The sequence below is a fragment of the Hydra vulgaris genome, chromosome 09 (genome assembly GCF_038396675.1).
Source record: "Hydra vulgaris chromosome 09, alternate assembly HydraT2T_AEP".
Taxonomy (NCBI): domain Eukaryota; kingdom Metazoa; phylum Cnidaria; class Hydrozoa; order Anthoathecata; family Hydridae; genus Hydra; species Hydra vulgaris.
In genome coordinates this window covers 26,477,501-26,495,650 of record NC_088928.1, presented here as the reverse complement: position 1 = coordinate 26,495,650, position 18,150 = coordinate 26,477,501, and the positions used below count along the sequence as shown (strand labels likewise).

At 27.4% G+C, this 18,150-nt stretch overlaps 1 protein-coding gene across 1 annotated transcript in view; it reads left to right on the top strand.

The window, feature by feature from the left end:
* The window catches only part of LOC100205858 (tyrosine-protein kinase receptor torso), a 51,364-nt gene that overhangs the window by 29,102 nt on the left and 4,112 nt on the right, over nucleotides 1–18,150 (top strand). Inside the window, exons 9-20 of the mRNA XM_065805181.1 lie at nucleotides 1,086–1,160; nucleotides 1,242–1,305; nucleotides 1,433–1,480; nucleotides 1,753–2,012; nucleotides 2,093–2,152; nucleotides 11,651–11,720; nucleotides 13,205–13,282; nucleotides 13,827–13,953; nucleotides 14,059–14,309; nucleotides 14,947–15,131; nucleotides 15,762–15,893; nucleotides 15,995–16,209. Coding sequence (XP_065661253.1) covers nucleotides 1,086–1,160; nucleotides 1,242–1,305; nucleotides 1,433–1,480; nucleotides 1,753–2,012; nucleotides 2,093–2,152; nucleotides 11,651–11,720; nucleotides 13,205–13,282; nucleotides 13,827–13,953; nucleotides 14,059–14,309; nucleotides 14,947–15,131; nucleotides 15,762–15,893; nucleotides 15,995–16,209 — 1,565 coding nt within the window. The remainder of the gene's footprint in view (nucleotides 1–1,085; nucleotides 1,161–1,241; nucleotides 1,306–1,432; nucleotides 1,481–1,752; nucleotides 2,013–2,092; nucleotides 2,153–11,650; nucleotides 11,721–13,204; nucleotides 13,283–13,826; nucleotides 13,954–14,058; nucleotides 14,310–14,946; nucleotides 15,132–15,761; nucleotides 15,894–15,994; nucleotides 16,210–18,150) is intronic.

The following is an 18,150-nucleotide window of genomic DNA, read 5'->3' as shown; positions in this document are numbered from 1 at the left end:
ACGAAAACCTAATCTTTAAAATATCATGTCACACACAAATAATTATATAATGTAAATAACCACGACTAATAATATAACAATTGAGAATATTATACATTTTAATTAACCGCAACTAACAGTATAACTAAGAATATCATATATTGTAATTAACCACAACTAATAATGACTAAGAATATTCCACAAATATTATATATTGTAATTGAGACTATCTGTGCATAAAAATTATTGTTAAATTATTGTAATTTACTGTTAAATTTATTGAAACAAAAATGAGTTATTTATAAGGTTTCCAATCGGTTTTAACTGATAACCAAAAACCACGTTTTTTGTCAAAACCGATATAAATAAAAACGTTGGTTTTCAAAAACAATTTTGGCGGTTTTTTTGTATAGTGTCTTTTGAATGTGTATTTATAATACAAAGGCATAAAAAAATCAAATTTGTAAGTAATTAAATTTTTATTTCATTATTAAGCTTAACATATCTTTTCATTTTCAAAATTATTTAAGTATTCAAAAAAAAAATATTTTAATATTAAATAAAACACGCAAATATATTTGAATGTAAAGCATTCAAATACTCAAATAGGAATACTCAAATAGGAATACTCAATACTATTTTTAAATATCTAAAAAAAGATCAGATGAATCATTAAAATGAGTTTTATTTTGAAATATGAACTTAATGTTAGAACACTTTGTTTAGATAACTTTTTTAATAAATAATGCAAGATATACATAAGTTTTATTATTTAACAACAAAATCGGAAAACCTCAATTAACTGCTTTTTTTTTTTTAATAAAACCAAAATCCAATAAAACCAAAAGGTTTTTTAAAAATGCTGTTTTTCGGAAACCCTAGTTATTTACCAGTGAACTGGTATTACCATTCTTCCTTACATAGATACTTCTTTGTTGAAAATACTTCTTTGGAGATAAGAATAAATTTCCTTTGTATGTAGATACTTCTTTCCCAGATTGAAAAGTATAATTAAAGATATCAAATACTTTCTATTTATAATTATATCTAAGTTAAATAGTTTATCTATTTTAGAATGATTAGTAATTCTTTCTATTTTTACTTAGAATAATTTTTCTGGCAGTTTTAAAATAATAAATCCACCAAATGATCGACTTAAAGATTGTACAATTAGAATCAGGGTATAAATTTTTTATTTAAATCTGTATTGCTTTTTGATTTTAAATTTAACTTATTTTTATTGCTCTGCTTTTTATTGCTAGGTCTTAACAAATGTTGGAAATTGCACCGTTGAATATGTTTCTGATATTTCATTTTTATATAAAGGTTGATATTAGTAAATATTTTTTATCTACTTTTTCAAAAAATTTTTTTTGCATTTCATTAAAGTAGTTTAACATTTTTTAATATAATTTTTAAATGGACGTTAACTGGACGCTAATATTGCTTTCAGGTTGTCAAAATGTAGAAAATTTTATTAATTGCAATCCAACTACTAAAAGTAAAGTTTTTAAGTTTGATACAAATTTTTTTAATGTTTTGCAATTTGTCATGATTATTTTATGATATCATCAGATGAAGTTTTTTGATGTTTGTATGTGTGTGTGTGTGTGTGTGTGTGTATGTGTGTGTGTGTGTACGTGTGTGTGTGTGTGTGTGCATGTATTTATGAATGTGTGTATGTAATGTATGTATGTGTATGTATATAGATTTAAAATTTAAAAATAAATTTTGCTTTTTATATACACATTAAAATTTAAAGTTTAACAATAGATCCAAGATATGCTCCTATTAGTGGACAAAAAATTATAATCAACAATGCTTATTGCGCAAAGTCTAAAACTGCTACTTGCTTTAAAAAGTTTCCATCATGTAAATTATGTAACACCTCATGCTATAATATGACTTTAATGTGGGATAAACCATCAACACCATCTTCTATAGAAAAATATATTTTGAGGTATGGAAGAGCAACAAATGTTCTTGACTTAAAATATGTTGACAAAGAAGATAAACGCCTTGAAATAAATTTTGTAAGCTTTTTTTTATGTTTTTTTTTTTTTTACTTTCTTTACTTTTATTTATTAAATTTATTGTTTATTTTTATTTTTAGAATGCTACCTCATATACCTTTGTTCAATGTATAACTAATGATATGGATTTTGGATTCCAAGTAAGATAAAAATATTTAAAGAATCTTGAAGAGATTATTATTTTTTATTAATTCACCTCCTCAAAGCCGAGAAGGCCACTACAGACAAGGAGACTACTTGTATGTGGTATAACCCTCTCTCAACTCTATAGCTTCAAAACATAAACCTTGACGAACAAGGCCGCTGCATGGAGAAACGAGTTGAGCACGGTTCTACCAGGGATATATGTATATATATATATATATATATATATATATATATATATATATATATATATATATATATATATATATATGACCAACTAAAACAAAACTCAACAAACTAAAATGCTTAGTTTGTTTAAATTATATATTTAGTTATATTCGGAATAATTTTTTATCTTTATTAATGTTTATATATTATCAAAAACCCTTAAAATAAAAAGAACATTTTTATTTTAAGGGTAAACAATAAATTTTAATGATTGTTTAAAAAATACTCACACTTAATTTAAGTTATAGTTTGTTTTTTTACTAATTTAAAAATATCGGTTTCCATGTAAATGTAAACTAGTAAATAGATATGCATTAAAAAACCATTTCAATCTTCGTTTAAACATTTGTGTTTTGTTTTAAATTTGTTTCAAAAGATTAAAATTTATCATAAAAAATGCATAATTATATAAATAAAAAAACAACAGTTTACTAATACTTAATATAAAAATCCAAACACATTAGAAGTGTTTTTTTACTTTATTAAAATTGTTTTAATAATATAAAAGCATTAGAGATCAAACTTATTTAATTGTAATGGTTTTCAAAACAAATTTAATAATCTGATACTAACACTTAATCTTACTAGTTAAATCTTCCTTACTTCTCTCAGGCTATTACCGCTCAAAGTGTTCCAACCAGTACACGAACCCTGTTTGTGTACGAAATTATACAAAAAATTTTGTCTTTTACTTAAATACAAACTGATTTTTTTTCAAAAAAAATTTACTTAAACACTAGCTGATTTTTTTTTAAATACTCTAAAAAATCAGCTAGCATAAAACACTACATAGCATGTACTTTGAAAGTAACAGATATATAGTTATTGGGCTTTTTTAAAGCTGCTATTCTTCTGCAGATGCTTTCATACTTGTGATTACCTTCCCTAGGTTTCCTTAGGAATACTCAATCTTTGCAAGTTTTTTTTAAAAAAATGGAGCAAAAAAATGGATCAAGAAAAAGTATTGAGGAAAAATGTTTTACAAAATGTTAGCCAATTATGTAAACCCATAATTTAAATAGCATATTATCTGGACCAGATAATATGCTTTTTAAAAGTTTAAAATCAGCGTGGATTGATCTTAATCTTATCTTTATTTGATCCTTATGTAATGTTAGGGTTACCATATGTCTGGCATGTTGGAGAATACAGAGTTGAAGCTATAAAAATGAAGATTTTTATTGAGTTTTCCTTCATAAAAGCCAAACATCTGGCAACACTATGTGTTGTTAACTTACTTTCCGGCATAAACAGCATATTATCTGTTTACTTTCAGCATAGAATGATCTTGTATGTTACCTTTAACTATGAACTCGTCTGGCACACTTATGTAGTGTAAACATGATGAGTCATTGTAAATGACATCATCAGAAATTAAAACATTTTAGTTAATTATACTGTAAGGTTAATGGGAAGCTTTTTATTATTATTATTTGTTTATAATTGTTTTTGCAGATTGGAAAGTAAGAAAACAATTTTTGTTTAATTTTTAGAATTATAATTTTAAATAAGTCTGTCTGTATTTGTGACAATAATTGGTTGTAATACAGTATATACTATAAGGTTATAGTATATATCCTGATAAAACAAAATTCTAAGCTAATTTTGGTTTATTAGAATGTATACAAAAAAATAGCATTTTTTTTAAGTTTTTTTTTTAACTTATTTGTTTTTATCATGTTTTTTTAAAACTGTAAAAAAAGTAAATGTACATCAAAGAGTACTACTATTATGAAGATTTTTATATGTATTTTTGCATAATTTTACCAAAGGATTATTGTTTTTAAAAACATTTTTTTAACAACAGTTTTAAAAATAAACACACAGGTGTTATATTGGAAGCAAAAAAATAAATGGAACAAAAACTTTATTTCGTATTTTTTTGAATTTTTGTGGGGAAAAAAATAAAATTTTGGTAAATTTAAGAAAAAAAATTATATTTACATATGTAACACATAAGATGCGTTCATATGTAACATATAAAATATATTTGTAACACACAAGTTTTTATTGAATAAAATTGATTAATTTATAGATACACGCGCATTGTAAAACGACATTGGACGATTTCTCAAAGAAACTTGGTTGTGGATTTGGTAAATAGTGGCAAGACCTACAGAGAACTTAATAAACAGGCTGGAATCCCTTTTCAAACTGTTGGCAACATTATAAAAAAGCATAATTTGAATGGGACTACAACTGATATATCAGGAAGAGGCCAAAAAAGAAAAACATCTGCTGCTATCGATAGAAACATTATTTTACAAGTGAAGAAAAACAGATTTGAAGCTGCTCAAAAGATTGCAGATAAAGTTAAAAAGGACCACAAAATCATGATTTCAGCTCAAACTATCCGAAATAGAATTAGAGAGCAAGGATTTCATAGTAGAGTATGTCGCAAAAAACATTATTTGACACTAAGACGTATGAAACAAAGATTATTATTTGCAAAAAAGTGTGGACAAGACTATCGAGTACTGGAAGAAAGTAATTTGGAGTGATGAATCCAAATTTAACCTGATCTCTTTGGATGGACAGCAAAAAGTCTGCCGAAAACAAGGTGAGACATACAAATTGAGTTGCATGAGAGGAATAGTAAAACACGGTGGTGGTAATGTCATGGTGTAGGGATCAATGGCTTGGCGAGGAGCTGGCAAATTGACTTTCATTGAATCAACTATGAACGCCAGTTTATATATAGACATTTTAAAGCAAAATTTGAAACCCTCTGCTTGTAAATTTAGATTTGGAAACAACTTCATCTTTCAACAGGACAATGACCCAAAATATACTGCCATAGCAACAAAGGAATTTTTTCGAAAAAATAATATTAATGTGATTGAATGCCCTGCCCAGTCCCCTGACCTTTTTCTGATTGAGCATTTCTTAAAGGGTAAACAGATTCTATCTGTTGATCAGGCTCGCACCCCTTCTTCATCTATTAGGCTGGCGCAGATGTATTTTTAATTCATTGTTTCCAGTTCAGGTAGCTCTCAGAGAGGCTGATTCCATCAACAGCTGAAAAATATCAAAGTATTAACAGTGCCATGTTGCGTATGAATGGTGTCCCTGTTTATTCTTTTAGTGTGCATTGCCAAGGCCACATTTGGAGCCCTTTGTTACAATTTAGGTTTTATTTGTAGTAATGAGGCAATTGCTTGGGCTATTAAACAGTGTTCTGAGTACTATCTATGCTTTGAGTCAAGTTCTTCAATCTAGTTTAAAAATGAATAAAGTCACAAAAACTATAAAACACAAAAAACCATCATCATCGCCGAGTTCTCTAAACCTATCATTCACTAATATTCGTGGTCTTCAAAGTAACTTTTCTTCTGTTGAGTCTTATCTCTTGCAAAGTTCACCAGACCTACTTGCTCTTTATGAGACTAATTTAAGTTCAGCTGTCTCATTAGTGTTGATGGTTATCTTCCTTTAATTCGTAAAGACTCCAATAGTCACATGCTTGGCCTGGGCATTTACATTCGTAAGAATTCACCCATTTGTCGTGAAACTAGATTTGAATCCACAGACTATTCTTTCATGTGCTTTTGTTTAGCACCACTTCACTCTATTGTCTTTCTCTTTGTTATCGCTCTCCTTCATCTCAAGACTGCACTCTTTTTGATGTTATTTCTGATCATATTGACCAACCCCTCTCTCTTTATCCATCAGCTAATATAGTTGTTGTCCGTGACTTTAATGTTCACCACTCTGAATCGCTTGGCTCTAGTGTCAGTGATTCTGCAGGCATTAAAGCCCACAACTTTTGCCTTTCTCAATCCCTAAATCAAATAGTCAACTTTCCAACTTGCTTTCCTGACAACCGGAATCATTTACCTTCTCTACTCGACTTATGTTTTGTTTCTGATCCTAGTCAGTGCTAAGTTTCTCCACATTTACCCTTAGGTGCTTCTGATCACAGTTTGATCTCTGTAAAACTAATATCTCATTCTTCTTCATCACCTGAATCCCCCTATTATCAAACCTCTTACAACTACAGTAAAGCTGACTGGGATTTATTCCGTGATTTTCTTCGTGATGGCCCTTGGGTAGAAATCTTTTGTCTTCCTGTTGACAAATGTGCTTCATACATAACTTCATGGATTCAGGCTGACATTGAATCTTTTGTTCCCTCTCGACGATTCCAGGTCAAGCCTCACTCTCCTCCAAGGTTTTTCTCACACTGTGCTGCTGCGATTGCCAATCGAAACTGTTACTTCCATATTTATCAGCAAAACAATACTCCAGAAAACAGACGCCTGTTTATTACTGCAAGAAAAAATTGTAAAAAAGTTTTGTCTATCGCCAAAACCCGCTATTCTCAGGTCATGAAATCTTGTATCTCATCTCAAAAATAAGCTCTTGTGACTTCTGGAGAATCTTTAATAATATCAATAATAAAGGCAAATCTTTAATTCCACCTCTCTTGTATGGTTCAGACTTTGTCACCTCACCTAAAGACAAAGCTGAATTATTTGCTAAAAACTTTTCATCAATATCATCTCTTGATTCTACTAGTTGCGTTCTACCTGATATTACCAACAAACCCGTTGATCCATTGCTTGACATTCACTCCAACTTCTGTATCTAAAGTGATTTCCTGCCTAGACTCTTCTACAGCTTGTGGCCCGGACAACATACCTGTTATTGTCTTGCATAAGTGTTAAGTGTTTACTCCGGAGCTGTCGCCTATACTCTCAAAACCATTTAACAAGTGCTTATAAGAGTCTTGTTTTCCAGCCTGCTGGAAAGCGGCATCTGTTATCCCTATCTTCAAAAATTCTGGAGAGCGATCTGATTCATCTAACTACCGTCCCATTAGTCTTCTTCCTATCATAAGCAAGATTTTTGAGTCTTTAATTAACAAACACTTAATTTCTCATCTTGAATCTCACTTACTTTCTGATCGTCAATATGGATTTCCCTCGAGCTTGTCACTTTCTTAATTCGGATTCTATTCTCTATCTCTATAAATCTCAAATCCTGCCTTGTATGGAATACTGTTACCATATCTAGGGCAGTTCTTCCAATGATGCCCTTTCTTTTTTAGACAAGGTGCAAAAATGCATTGTATACATAGTTGGACCTGCTCTTGCAGCCAACCTCCAACCATTGTCACATCGTCGTAATGTTGCTTCTCTTTCTCTTTTCTACAAATACTATAATGGGCACTGCTCTAAAGAGCTAGCGTCTCTAGTGCCATCTACTAAAATTCATTTTCGTGTTACTCGTCATTCAATTAAGTGTCATCCTTTTTCTGTGACTGTTCCTAAGTGCTCTAAAAACGCTTATTCGTCTAGTTATTTTCCTCAAACATCAGCTCTTTGGAATTCGCTTCCTTCATCTTGTTTTCCTGATTTATATAATTTGCAATCCTTTAAGTTGGACGACTTAAAGGATTGCAAATTATATAAATCAGGGAAACAAGATGAAGTAAGGATTGCTCTACAATCTTCATCTTTTTTATTTCAGTAACTTCCAACTTTAATTAGTGGCTGCCTGCAGCCTTGTTGGAAGCGATAAGATGTTTAAAAAAAAAAAAATTGTGGTACATTCTAGAACAGAAAATTGGAGTTTACAGAAGACAAAATTATCTAAAAGCAGCAATAGTCAAAGCATGGGAAAAAATTACTCCAGATGAAACCAAATCTCTTGTGGAATCGATGCCTCGACGTCTGCAAGCAGTTATTCTGGCAAAGGGTGGCCCTACTAAATATTGATATACTAAATTTTTTGTCTAAATACTAATTTTTTTTGTCTAATTTTGGAATTTTTCTTATTTGTGCCATGGTTTTTTTTGCAAGAAAATATTTGATCTATATAAGTACAGTTAATTTTTATATGTCATATAAACTTACATTTGACAATTTTTGAATAGGATGATTCAATATAATGCTATTTTCAAATAATTCATAGTTTTTTCCCTTAAAAACAAAAATTAACTACCATTTTTTAATCATTTTATACAAATTTTTTCAACAAAAAATTTTGTGCTTTTTATTTTTTTGCTCTATAGTATATTTATATACTACATTATATATTTTAATAAATTATTCTAATAATATATATCAATATACTAAGTAATATGTTCTAAATTATATATTCTAATAATATATTCTAAATAGGTTATAGTATATATTTCTAGTAATGGATATATTTTTCTTTACTCAAAGTGGCCAAAATGAAAGACAAAATCTTGTCAAGACTGGTTATTACAACTGAGGCAAATAAAAGTCTATTTATTTAAAGACAAGAGCTGAAAGAAGATTTAAATTTACAAATCGGTGTTCCCCAAAATCAAATTCAGATTAAATAAAGTTATGTTATATGGCCACATGGTAAGGGAAAAAACATTGAAAAAAAAACATTTACTTCTAAAACTCAATTTAAAGAAGCTTAACAGCGGAAACAACTTTTAAAAGTTTAATACCTCAAAAGATCATTAAAAAGTTAGTTGATAGTATGCCTAATGAATGTTAGAGGTCATCATATCAAGATGCTTTTTAACCCATTAATAATTTTTTGTAATATTTATAAAACAATTAAATTTCTATAATAGTTCTTTGTTGTCAACTTATTTTTGTTAGAGTTATTCAGAACCAAAATATATATATGTACAATGTACTATTGTATGTACTATTAATTTAAAGATGAGGAGGCTACTTGTGGTACTCTCTTATAACTCTATAATTACGGAACACGAACCTTAATGAACAAGGACGCTGCGCAGAGAAACAAGTTGAGCGCGGTACTAACAGGGGCGTGGTGGGGATCAAACTCAGAACTTCTCTATTATAAAGCAAGTGCTCTACCACGACACCCACTACCGCATGTTATTTAATATAAAAATATTTATAATATATATATACAGTAAACTCCCGGTTATTCGAACCTCCAAGGGGAACAAAAATTTACTTCGAATAACCGAAAGTTCAAATAACTGAAAATCTTCTTTAAAGTGACCAATTTCAAGTTACTATCAAATTTTAAAGTAGTAGAAAGTAAGAAAGAAGAAAAACTTTGGAATAAGATTCAAGTCTTTACCTTCTAAAAAAAAACAATCTAATAAACAAGAAATAAAATATTTACAATTTTTCGAAAAAATTGTCCATTTTCGAAAAAATTGTCCATTTTCGATTGCTTTTTTGCCTCTAAAAAATGTTTATAAAACATCTTTGATACTAGGTTTAGCAATTGTCGGATTTTGACCCCGTTATTTTCAAAAAGAGACCAACATTTAATTAACTCTATTGCACGTGCAACCTCTGATGTTTTTGGCTTTACAGGAGGTTATCGTTCGAATCTTCGTCTATCTCCTCATCTACCTCAGCACAATCCTTGATTAAAATGGAATCCAGAATTCTTGATCTGTGATAGCGATTGCTTCGCTTGTACGAATATTAAAATCTATGTTTACGTAATCTTCAACAGCAAAATCTTTCTCCACTAAGCCATGTGATCTAAGCTTTTTGACATTTTCTTCAAGTAATTCAAAAGGATCTTCTTCACCATTTATACGTGCAACTGGAATTTCCTTTGAGATGCCTGCCTATCTAAAACAATTTATTACAGTGTTAGTCGATACAGCATCCCATGACTTGACCAACATGCTCATAGCTTCAAGAATGTTGATATTTGGGGTCGTTTTTCCAGCAACAATGTATTTTATCTGACACCTCACATCATTTGTGCAATAAAAAGTCTTCAATGCCCTTATGACTCCCTGGTCCATGGTTTTGGAAGTTGTGTTTTTGGAGTCCTGGTTTTGGAGGTTGTGTTTGGTGGTAAAAATACTAATTCAATTGCTTTGAGATTTTCAACATTAGGATGAGCTAGGCAGTTATCTATGATTAGTGCAACTTTTCTACCCTCAGCATTAAACTTTGCGTCAAGTCTCCTTACATAATCAGTAAAGATTTTAGAGTCCATCCAGGAATTATTTTGGGACTTGTACTGACAAGGTAGGCTTTTGACACCTTTGAAACATCTAGGTTTTTCTGCTTTTCTGATTATAAACATAGGCAGCTTTTCACCAACCCTATTTCCTTTTGCTTATTTTTCCTCATGCACATCGTTTGTTTTTTAGATAAAAAGTTTTTGTTGGTGGCTGTTGATAAAATAAACCAAACTTGTCAGAGTTGTAAACATCTCTCAATTCATACCTTGAGAGGATAGTAAGCAAATGGGTTTGCTCCCAACTTGATGTCTTTTCTGCTGTACATGACCTTTCCTAGCCAGAAATAGTTCGAAAAACAACTTTATGTCTATTTTTCTACCAATCAAGCCACCCTTCTGAAGCCTTTAAATCCGCATTGTTGAGCTCATTTGCAAAACCAAAAGCTTTTTCTCTAATGATGTGTCCACCAATCGGTACATTTCGTTCACGTTCGCTCATAAACCATTTATATACAGCTTTATCAACAGAATCATGCTTTCCCAAACTTAACTTTTGTCTCTTTGCTCCAAATTGACCTGACTCATACTTGCTAATTATGTTTTTTTTATGCATAATCCAGTAAGTTAAAGTGTTTTGAGAACACTGAACTTTTTTGCAACATTTTTTTTAGTTAGTCCTTTTTAAAACAGAGTTTTTTTTTGTTTCGATGCCATGTTAAAACTTCTACCGCACTACTTTGCAATGTCTTTCATTTTTTAATTATATTTTAATAACATTATTTTGTTTATAATATTTTGATAACGTTTAGTAACGTTACATTTTGAAATGCAATGGAATGGTATCTTCAAACAAAGAAAAATTTTGAATAACTGACAGGGTTTTCATCGAGGGGAGTAAAAAATTGTTTCCAATAACCGAAATTTCTAATAACTGCATGTTCGAATAACTGATGGGTATTTGCATGGGTTTGTTAAGGAAAATTCACGGGGAATTAAAATTTCTTCGAATAAGCAGGAAAGTTTACTGTATATATATATATATATATATATATATATATTATATATATATATATATATATATATATATATATATATATATATATATATACAGTAAACTTTCCTGCTTATTCGAAGAAATTGGGAGTTTACTGTATATATATATATACATATATATATATATATATATATATATATATATATATATATATATATATATATATATATATATATATATATAAATATATATATATATATATATTTATATATATATATATATATATATATATATATATATATATATATATATATATATATATATATATATATATATGATATTATTACTAAACTAAAGTATTGTAATAAAATTTTAGGTGTTTGCAAGCATGAAAGATTCTGAATCGCCATTTACTAAAAATTCTTATGCCTTTTATTTCCTTAAAGGTAAATTACTTAAGATTATGAATTTGCTTTTAAATATTATAATCTATTAGTTAAAGATAATTAGAGTTAAGGTAATTTCCAAAATTTCATGTTTCTTAACTTTTAAGTAAACTAGTAAGTACTAGTAGTAACTTAGTAAGTAAATAGTAAGTAACTAGTAAGTAACTAGTAGTAACTTAGTAAGTAACTTAGTAAGTAACTAGTAAGTAACTAGTAGTAACTTAGTAAGTAACTAGTAAGTAACTAGTAGTAACTTACTAAGTAACTAGTAGTAACTAGTAAGTAACTAGTAAGTAACTAGTAGTAACTAGTAGTAACTTAGTAAGTAACTAGTAGTAACTTAGTAAGTAACTAGTAAGTAACTAGTAGTAACTTAGTAAGTAACTAGTAAACAACTAGTAGTAACTAGTAAGTAACTAGTAGTAACGTACTAAGTAACTAGTAAGTAACTAGTAGGGTGGAGTGAATTTTAGTTTTTTTTACAATTCGTTTAGCCTGGGTTTGCAAAAGTTGTCTATTCATTTCAGAAATACTCTGGAAAAATATCAATGCTCTAGGAAATTATCTTGAGGTTCCTCAAGACCTTTAAAATTTTAATGGGTCCCTAATATTATGTAAAAAAAAGTTTTTCAAAAGTATGTCATGTTGGTTCTCAAAAGAAGCAAAATTTTATAAAAATTTTAAAAATAACAATTATTTTTAAAAAAAAATTGTTATTTTATAGTTTATTGCAGAAAAAATGACCTTTTAAACTAAGAATGAAAAAAGTTTATTTTTTTTAATTATAATTTCAAAAAAATCTTAAATAATAATTTTTTATAAAATAATTGTTATTTTTGAAATTTTTATAAAATTTTGCTTCTTTTGAGACCCAACATAACATACATTTGAAAAACATTTTTTTACATAATATTAGGGACCCATTAAAATTTTAAAGGTCTTGAGGAACCTCAAGATAATTTCCTAGAGCATTGATATTTTTCCTGAGTATTTCTGAAATGAATAGACAACTTTTGCACACCCAGGCTAAACGAATTGTAAAAAAAACTAAAATTCACTCCACCCTAGTAACTAGTAGTAACTTAGTAAGTAACTAGTAGTAACTAGTAAGTAACTAGTAGTAACTTAGTAAGTGACTAGTAAGTAACTTAGTAAGTAACTAGTAGTAACTAGTAAGTAACTAGTAAGTAACTAGTAAGTAACTAGTAGTAACTTAGTAAGTAACTAGTAGTAACTAGTAGTAACTTAGTAAGTAACTAGTAGTAACTAGTAAGTAACTAGTAAGTAACTAGTAGTTACTAGTAAGTATGTTAAGATTACATAAAATCAACATAATAGTAAAATAAATGTAACCTAATAGTAACAAAAGTTCAAATTTATATAGAGTATATATATGATTAACATTATCATTATATTGTCATATGATTTATTATGTTTTATTATATTATGTTATTTTAACACATTTATTTTACACTTTTTCTTAGCTCTATTTCCTTCATTTAAATTTGCTAATACTACTACTACTACTACTACTGCTATCACACCTGCTATCAATGGAAAATGTGAACAGATATTTATTTTTTTGTTTTCACAAATGTTTGTTACTTAATGTTAGAAAACCTTCTAAATATTTGCTTTTACTTTGTCATAATTAGTATATACTTTATTTCTTACAATAATTACAATATTAAAATTCTCACTAAAATTTACTAAAATTCACCAAGTTGAATGCTTATCTGTTGTGATTACCTTTAAAATACTTTATAAGAATATTTTGTAGAAATTTAAAAAACTAATCATTTTCAAAAAGATTTCAAAATATTTTTAGCAAACTTATTATATTAATTAATAGTATAAAATAACTTGTAAACTTTTTTCTCAAAAAATAACTTTTGTTTTTGTAACTATAAGTAGTTACTTAATAACTAGTAGCAGGCTCTAAGTTGCTTTTTGGTAGTTATACTACTACTAGCAGTTAGGATTTAGTTGCTGAGAGTCATGGCTTTTTAAATTATTTTAATATTGTCAAATATAAATCTTTTAATAAAAACTCTTTTTTTTATGTTGTTTTTTTATTTCTTATCTAATGATTTTCTCATATATTAGCTTTTACTGGTACTATTGCTGCTTCAGTTGTTGTTCCCTTGACTATTTTCATAATAATATTGCTTCTCTGTTTATGCCAAAAAAGAAAATGTGTCCATTTACCTGTATGGAGCAATACCTTGTTTGGGTATGTTTTTAGTAAATTCAAAACTTGATTTTGTTTCAGTTTAACAATTTTTTTTTTTCAAATTTATTACAAATATTTTTCTTAGAATTTTCTTTTATATGTTAGCGATTATATTTATACACATACACCCATTTACATCCATAAGATCATCAAACAGTTTGATGAGTGGGAAGTTATGCCTCGCGATATTTTCTTTGAAGAAAAAATAGGAGAGGGAGCTTTTGGAAGTGTTTATAAAGGAACAATCAAGTCAACAGCTTTTATAAAAACTAAATATGTTAATAAATCATTGTCTCAAGTTTATTTTGAGAAAAATCTGGTTGGAAAAGAAATTGTAGCTATCAAATGTTTAAAAGGTTTCTTTTTTTTCAATATTTATAAATATTGTAAATAAACAAAACTATATATGTGTATAATTTTTTGATATCGTTTTTAATAGATGAAAAAAAATTTTATGTTTAATTATTTTGTTGTTTTTTTTTTCAAAAAACTTTTAGATATGTTTTTAATTTTTTTATATTTGTTATTTATTTATGCATGTTATTGTGTTTGTATGATCTTTTTAATAACCTTATTTTTTTACTAAACGCATTTAGCTTTTATTTTGCTCTTGAATAATTTGTTTTTGTTTCTTTTTTCAATTATTTGTTTCTATAATTTTTTTCTTTTAGTTTTTTTTTTTATTAATTTTGTTATTCCTTTTTTTATATATTTTTTTTTGGTATTGATTTTTTTTATAATTTTTTTTTTAAATAAATTTTGCTATTACTTTTTTCTGTTATTTTTATTTACATTAGTAGCACGCAATAAATTCACAAAAAACATTTTCACCAAAATTTTTAGCAAAACTTAAGTATGAGAAATAAGTTATTTATTATTTTTATTTTCTCTTGCTAAATTTTTTATTTATTCTTTGACATCAAAGTATGTCAAGTTTTTTTTTTTTTTTTTTTTGATACTAATTCTTTTTTTTTTTAATTTCTTTTTTTCCAGAAGGAGCTAATGAAAGCGAGTTCTCAGATTTCAAAGATGAAATTATTCTGATGAAGAGTCTCGGATATCATAAAAACATTGTCAATATGATTGGATGTTCTACTAACAATAAGTCATTGTGCCTAGTGCTTGAATATTTAGAAAATGGAGATCTACTCAGTTTTTTGAGACAAAATCGAACAATGGTAGCTTTTGCAAATTAGTTTTGAAAAAAATAAAATTAATAAAAATATATAAAAACTGTTTGTTTTTTATAAAAATTATAAGCAACTAATTTTCTATCATCAGTTTTTCAACCAGAAATTTAAATGTTATCACCAATACTTATTTTGAAAAAATGTCAAAAAATAAATATAGAAGCAGAACGTGATTTAAAAACTGAAATCGGTTTAAAAATAGAACCCAATTGAAAATCTGCAAAAAAAACTAAGTATTATTTTTATTTTTTAGTCGTTTTTTTATCTGATGAGATCTGTATAAAAAATTTAGTTGTGTTCTGATGAAATAAAAGGAAAAACAGAGGGGAATTACTTTTATGCAAATAATTGTCTAAAATGTCGAACAGTTATAATGATTTTTACTTAAGTTTGAATTTACAGTCTTTTTAGATTTGTTTTTTTTATTGATTTGTGGTTTTATTGATTTGTAGTGAATATTGCAATGTATGCAATAAAACACTTTTTAAACAGATATCTATAAATATACTTATTTATTTGTTTTAACTTTATTTTCATGTAATTTATCTATATTTTTTTGTATTTTTATGTAACTTTTGTATATTTATGTAATTCTTATATACATGTTAATATACATAGATTTTCAATAATGCTGAAGAGAATAGCAACAGTAACTATGAAAAATTTCCTGATAACAGAAAACTTAATAAAAAGTTAACCATCACACCAGTTGATCTTCTTTCTTTTGCTTGGCAAATTGCATCTGGAATGGTTTATAGTTTTTATTTAAGTTTGTGTTTAACAAAAGCGAAACTGTTTTGATTTAAAGGATTTACTTAAATATCTTTCCAATTTTAATTTATTTTCTTTAGGAATATTTAGTTATGGCAAAATATGTACACAGAGATCTTGCAGCAAGAAACATTCTTGTAGGAAACGAAAAAAATGTGAAAATATCTGATTTTGGATTAACTAGAAAAATAAATGATGAACAAATTTACATGAGCAGAATAAATCGTAGATTGCCAGTAAAATGGATGTCAGTGGAAGCCATCTTTGACCAAAAGTTTACCTCTTTTAGTGATGTGTAAGTGTTATAATTAATTATGTGTTAGGTATACAAATATATTTTCACATCAATAATCTCAATCTAAACCAAAGCCTTTGATTTTGGCTTTCCACTTGAGCAATTTATATTTGCAAATTTGTAATGCACACTTTAAAAAATTGATATCATTATCAATTAAATTGTGTAGTTTTTTTATTATATATTTATAGCATTTGCATTTATAGCACTCTTTTCCCTTTTTATGTGTACTAGATGGTTATTGTTTGCAATGCCATTCAATTTATCTTATCATTAAGTAATCCTTATAGCAGGTCATTATTAATAATGGTATCAAAAAATACCTAATAGCTTTTTTTACTTTAGCTGTTAGCTTATATAGTAAGTTTCAAATCACAAAAACAAAGATAAAACCATATTTAAATAGTAGGTAATGTAAAACAAAATTTTAGCAAAAGTGTAGAACTAAATATACCTAAAACAAAGCTAGAACTAAATAAATCTAAAGTAAGAACGTAGAACTAATTAAATGTAAAGCAAAAATGAAGAACCTAGTAAATGTAAAGCAAAAATGAAGAACCTAGTAAATGTAAAGCAAAAATGAAGAACCTAGTAAATGTAAAGCAAAAATGAAGAACCTAGTAAATGTAAAGCAAAGTTAAAACTAAACATTAAAAAAAAATAACTAGTGCGAAATAAAAATTAGTGTAAAGGTTGTTAAGTTACTCCCTAAGTTTTTAAGCTACAAATTAAACAGAAATATGATTTATTGAATATTTGTTCCTTTTTTAGTATCAATATTAGGTTTATTCTTGAAGTCTATTATTTCTAATTTTCCCATTTTTAGGACAAGTTGACTTAGCAAGGTCTTTTGCAAGGTTCTTGTTAACTTTCTTAAGGAAAACTTTTGTAAACAGTTTTATGTACAAAGTTTCAGATTTTTTGCTTTCCAGTTTTTTGTATAGCAATACCTTCTACAATACTACAAAATTCTCTGTTTTTTTTTTTCCTATCTTTATGAAATTACATTCTTTTATTTGTTTATCTTTTCATATCACTCTGTTGCCTAGTAACTGTTGCCTAGTTTGTTGCCTGTTGCCTGACAACTCCGCTGTCTTTTTGTTATCATTTAATTATATATCTTAGGATTGTAAATACTAAAATAAAATAAATCTAAATATTTTAGGTTTTATAATTATTCTGAAGTACCTTATGTTTCCTTAATTTCTTTTTCAACTTTTATGGAAAATTATTAAATTTTTTTTCAAAAAATTAATGTATCAGAGATTATTATTTTCCAGATCTGGAATTCTGGATATTTCTTTCAACTTTTATTTTTATGGATTTCCAAAAAAAGTTTTCAGTAAATACAAGTTTAAATAAAAGCAAGTCAAATGAAATAGAGAATGAAATAGAGAATGAAATAGTTATGACAATTCTTTTGTTCCTATTCATTTATTGAATAAACATTTTGCAAATATTTTTTGATCGTGTTTTGGAGAATCTTTTTCTAATTAAGATGATATAAAATTGTAATGCAAAATAAATAATTTTTTTCTATTAATGCTCAAATTGAAATTTTTAAGTAAAATTTGCTGCCGGTCAAGTATCTTTATTCAAAACTTTTTATGCCGGTCAAGTTATTAGTTAAAGGGAAATGGTTGCTATGGAATACTATAGGGTTGAATAAAATATGCTAATTATTCGCTTGGTAAATATGGCTTTTATTAATTAATTGTATATAAACTGACCAATTTTTCATTCAATTTTTAAATCAATTATTATCAAATCTATTCAAATCTAAAATATACCTTGAAAAAACTTGCAAATAAAAAGTGGCGAACTTTCGCTTAACAAAGCTCAATTATTCAGCATACCGTAACTTTTTATAGGCCTGCCAACAGCATAGGTCAAAAAATTGGCAGTGGTTCAAATAGGATTTTCGCAGCTTTGCAGTAAATG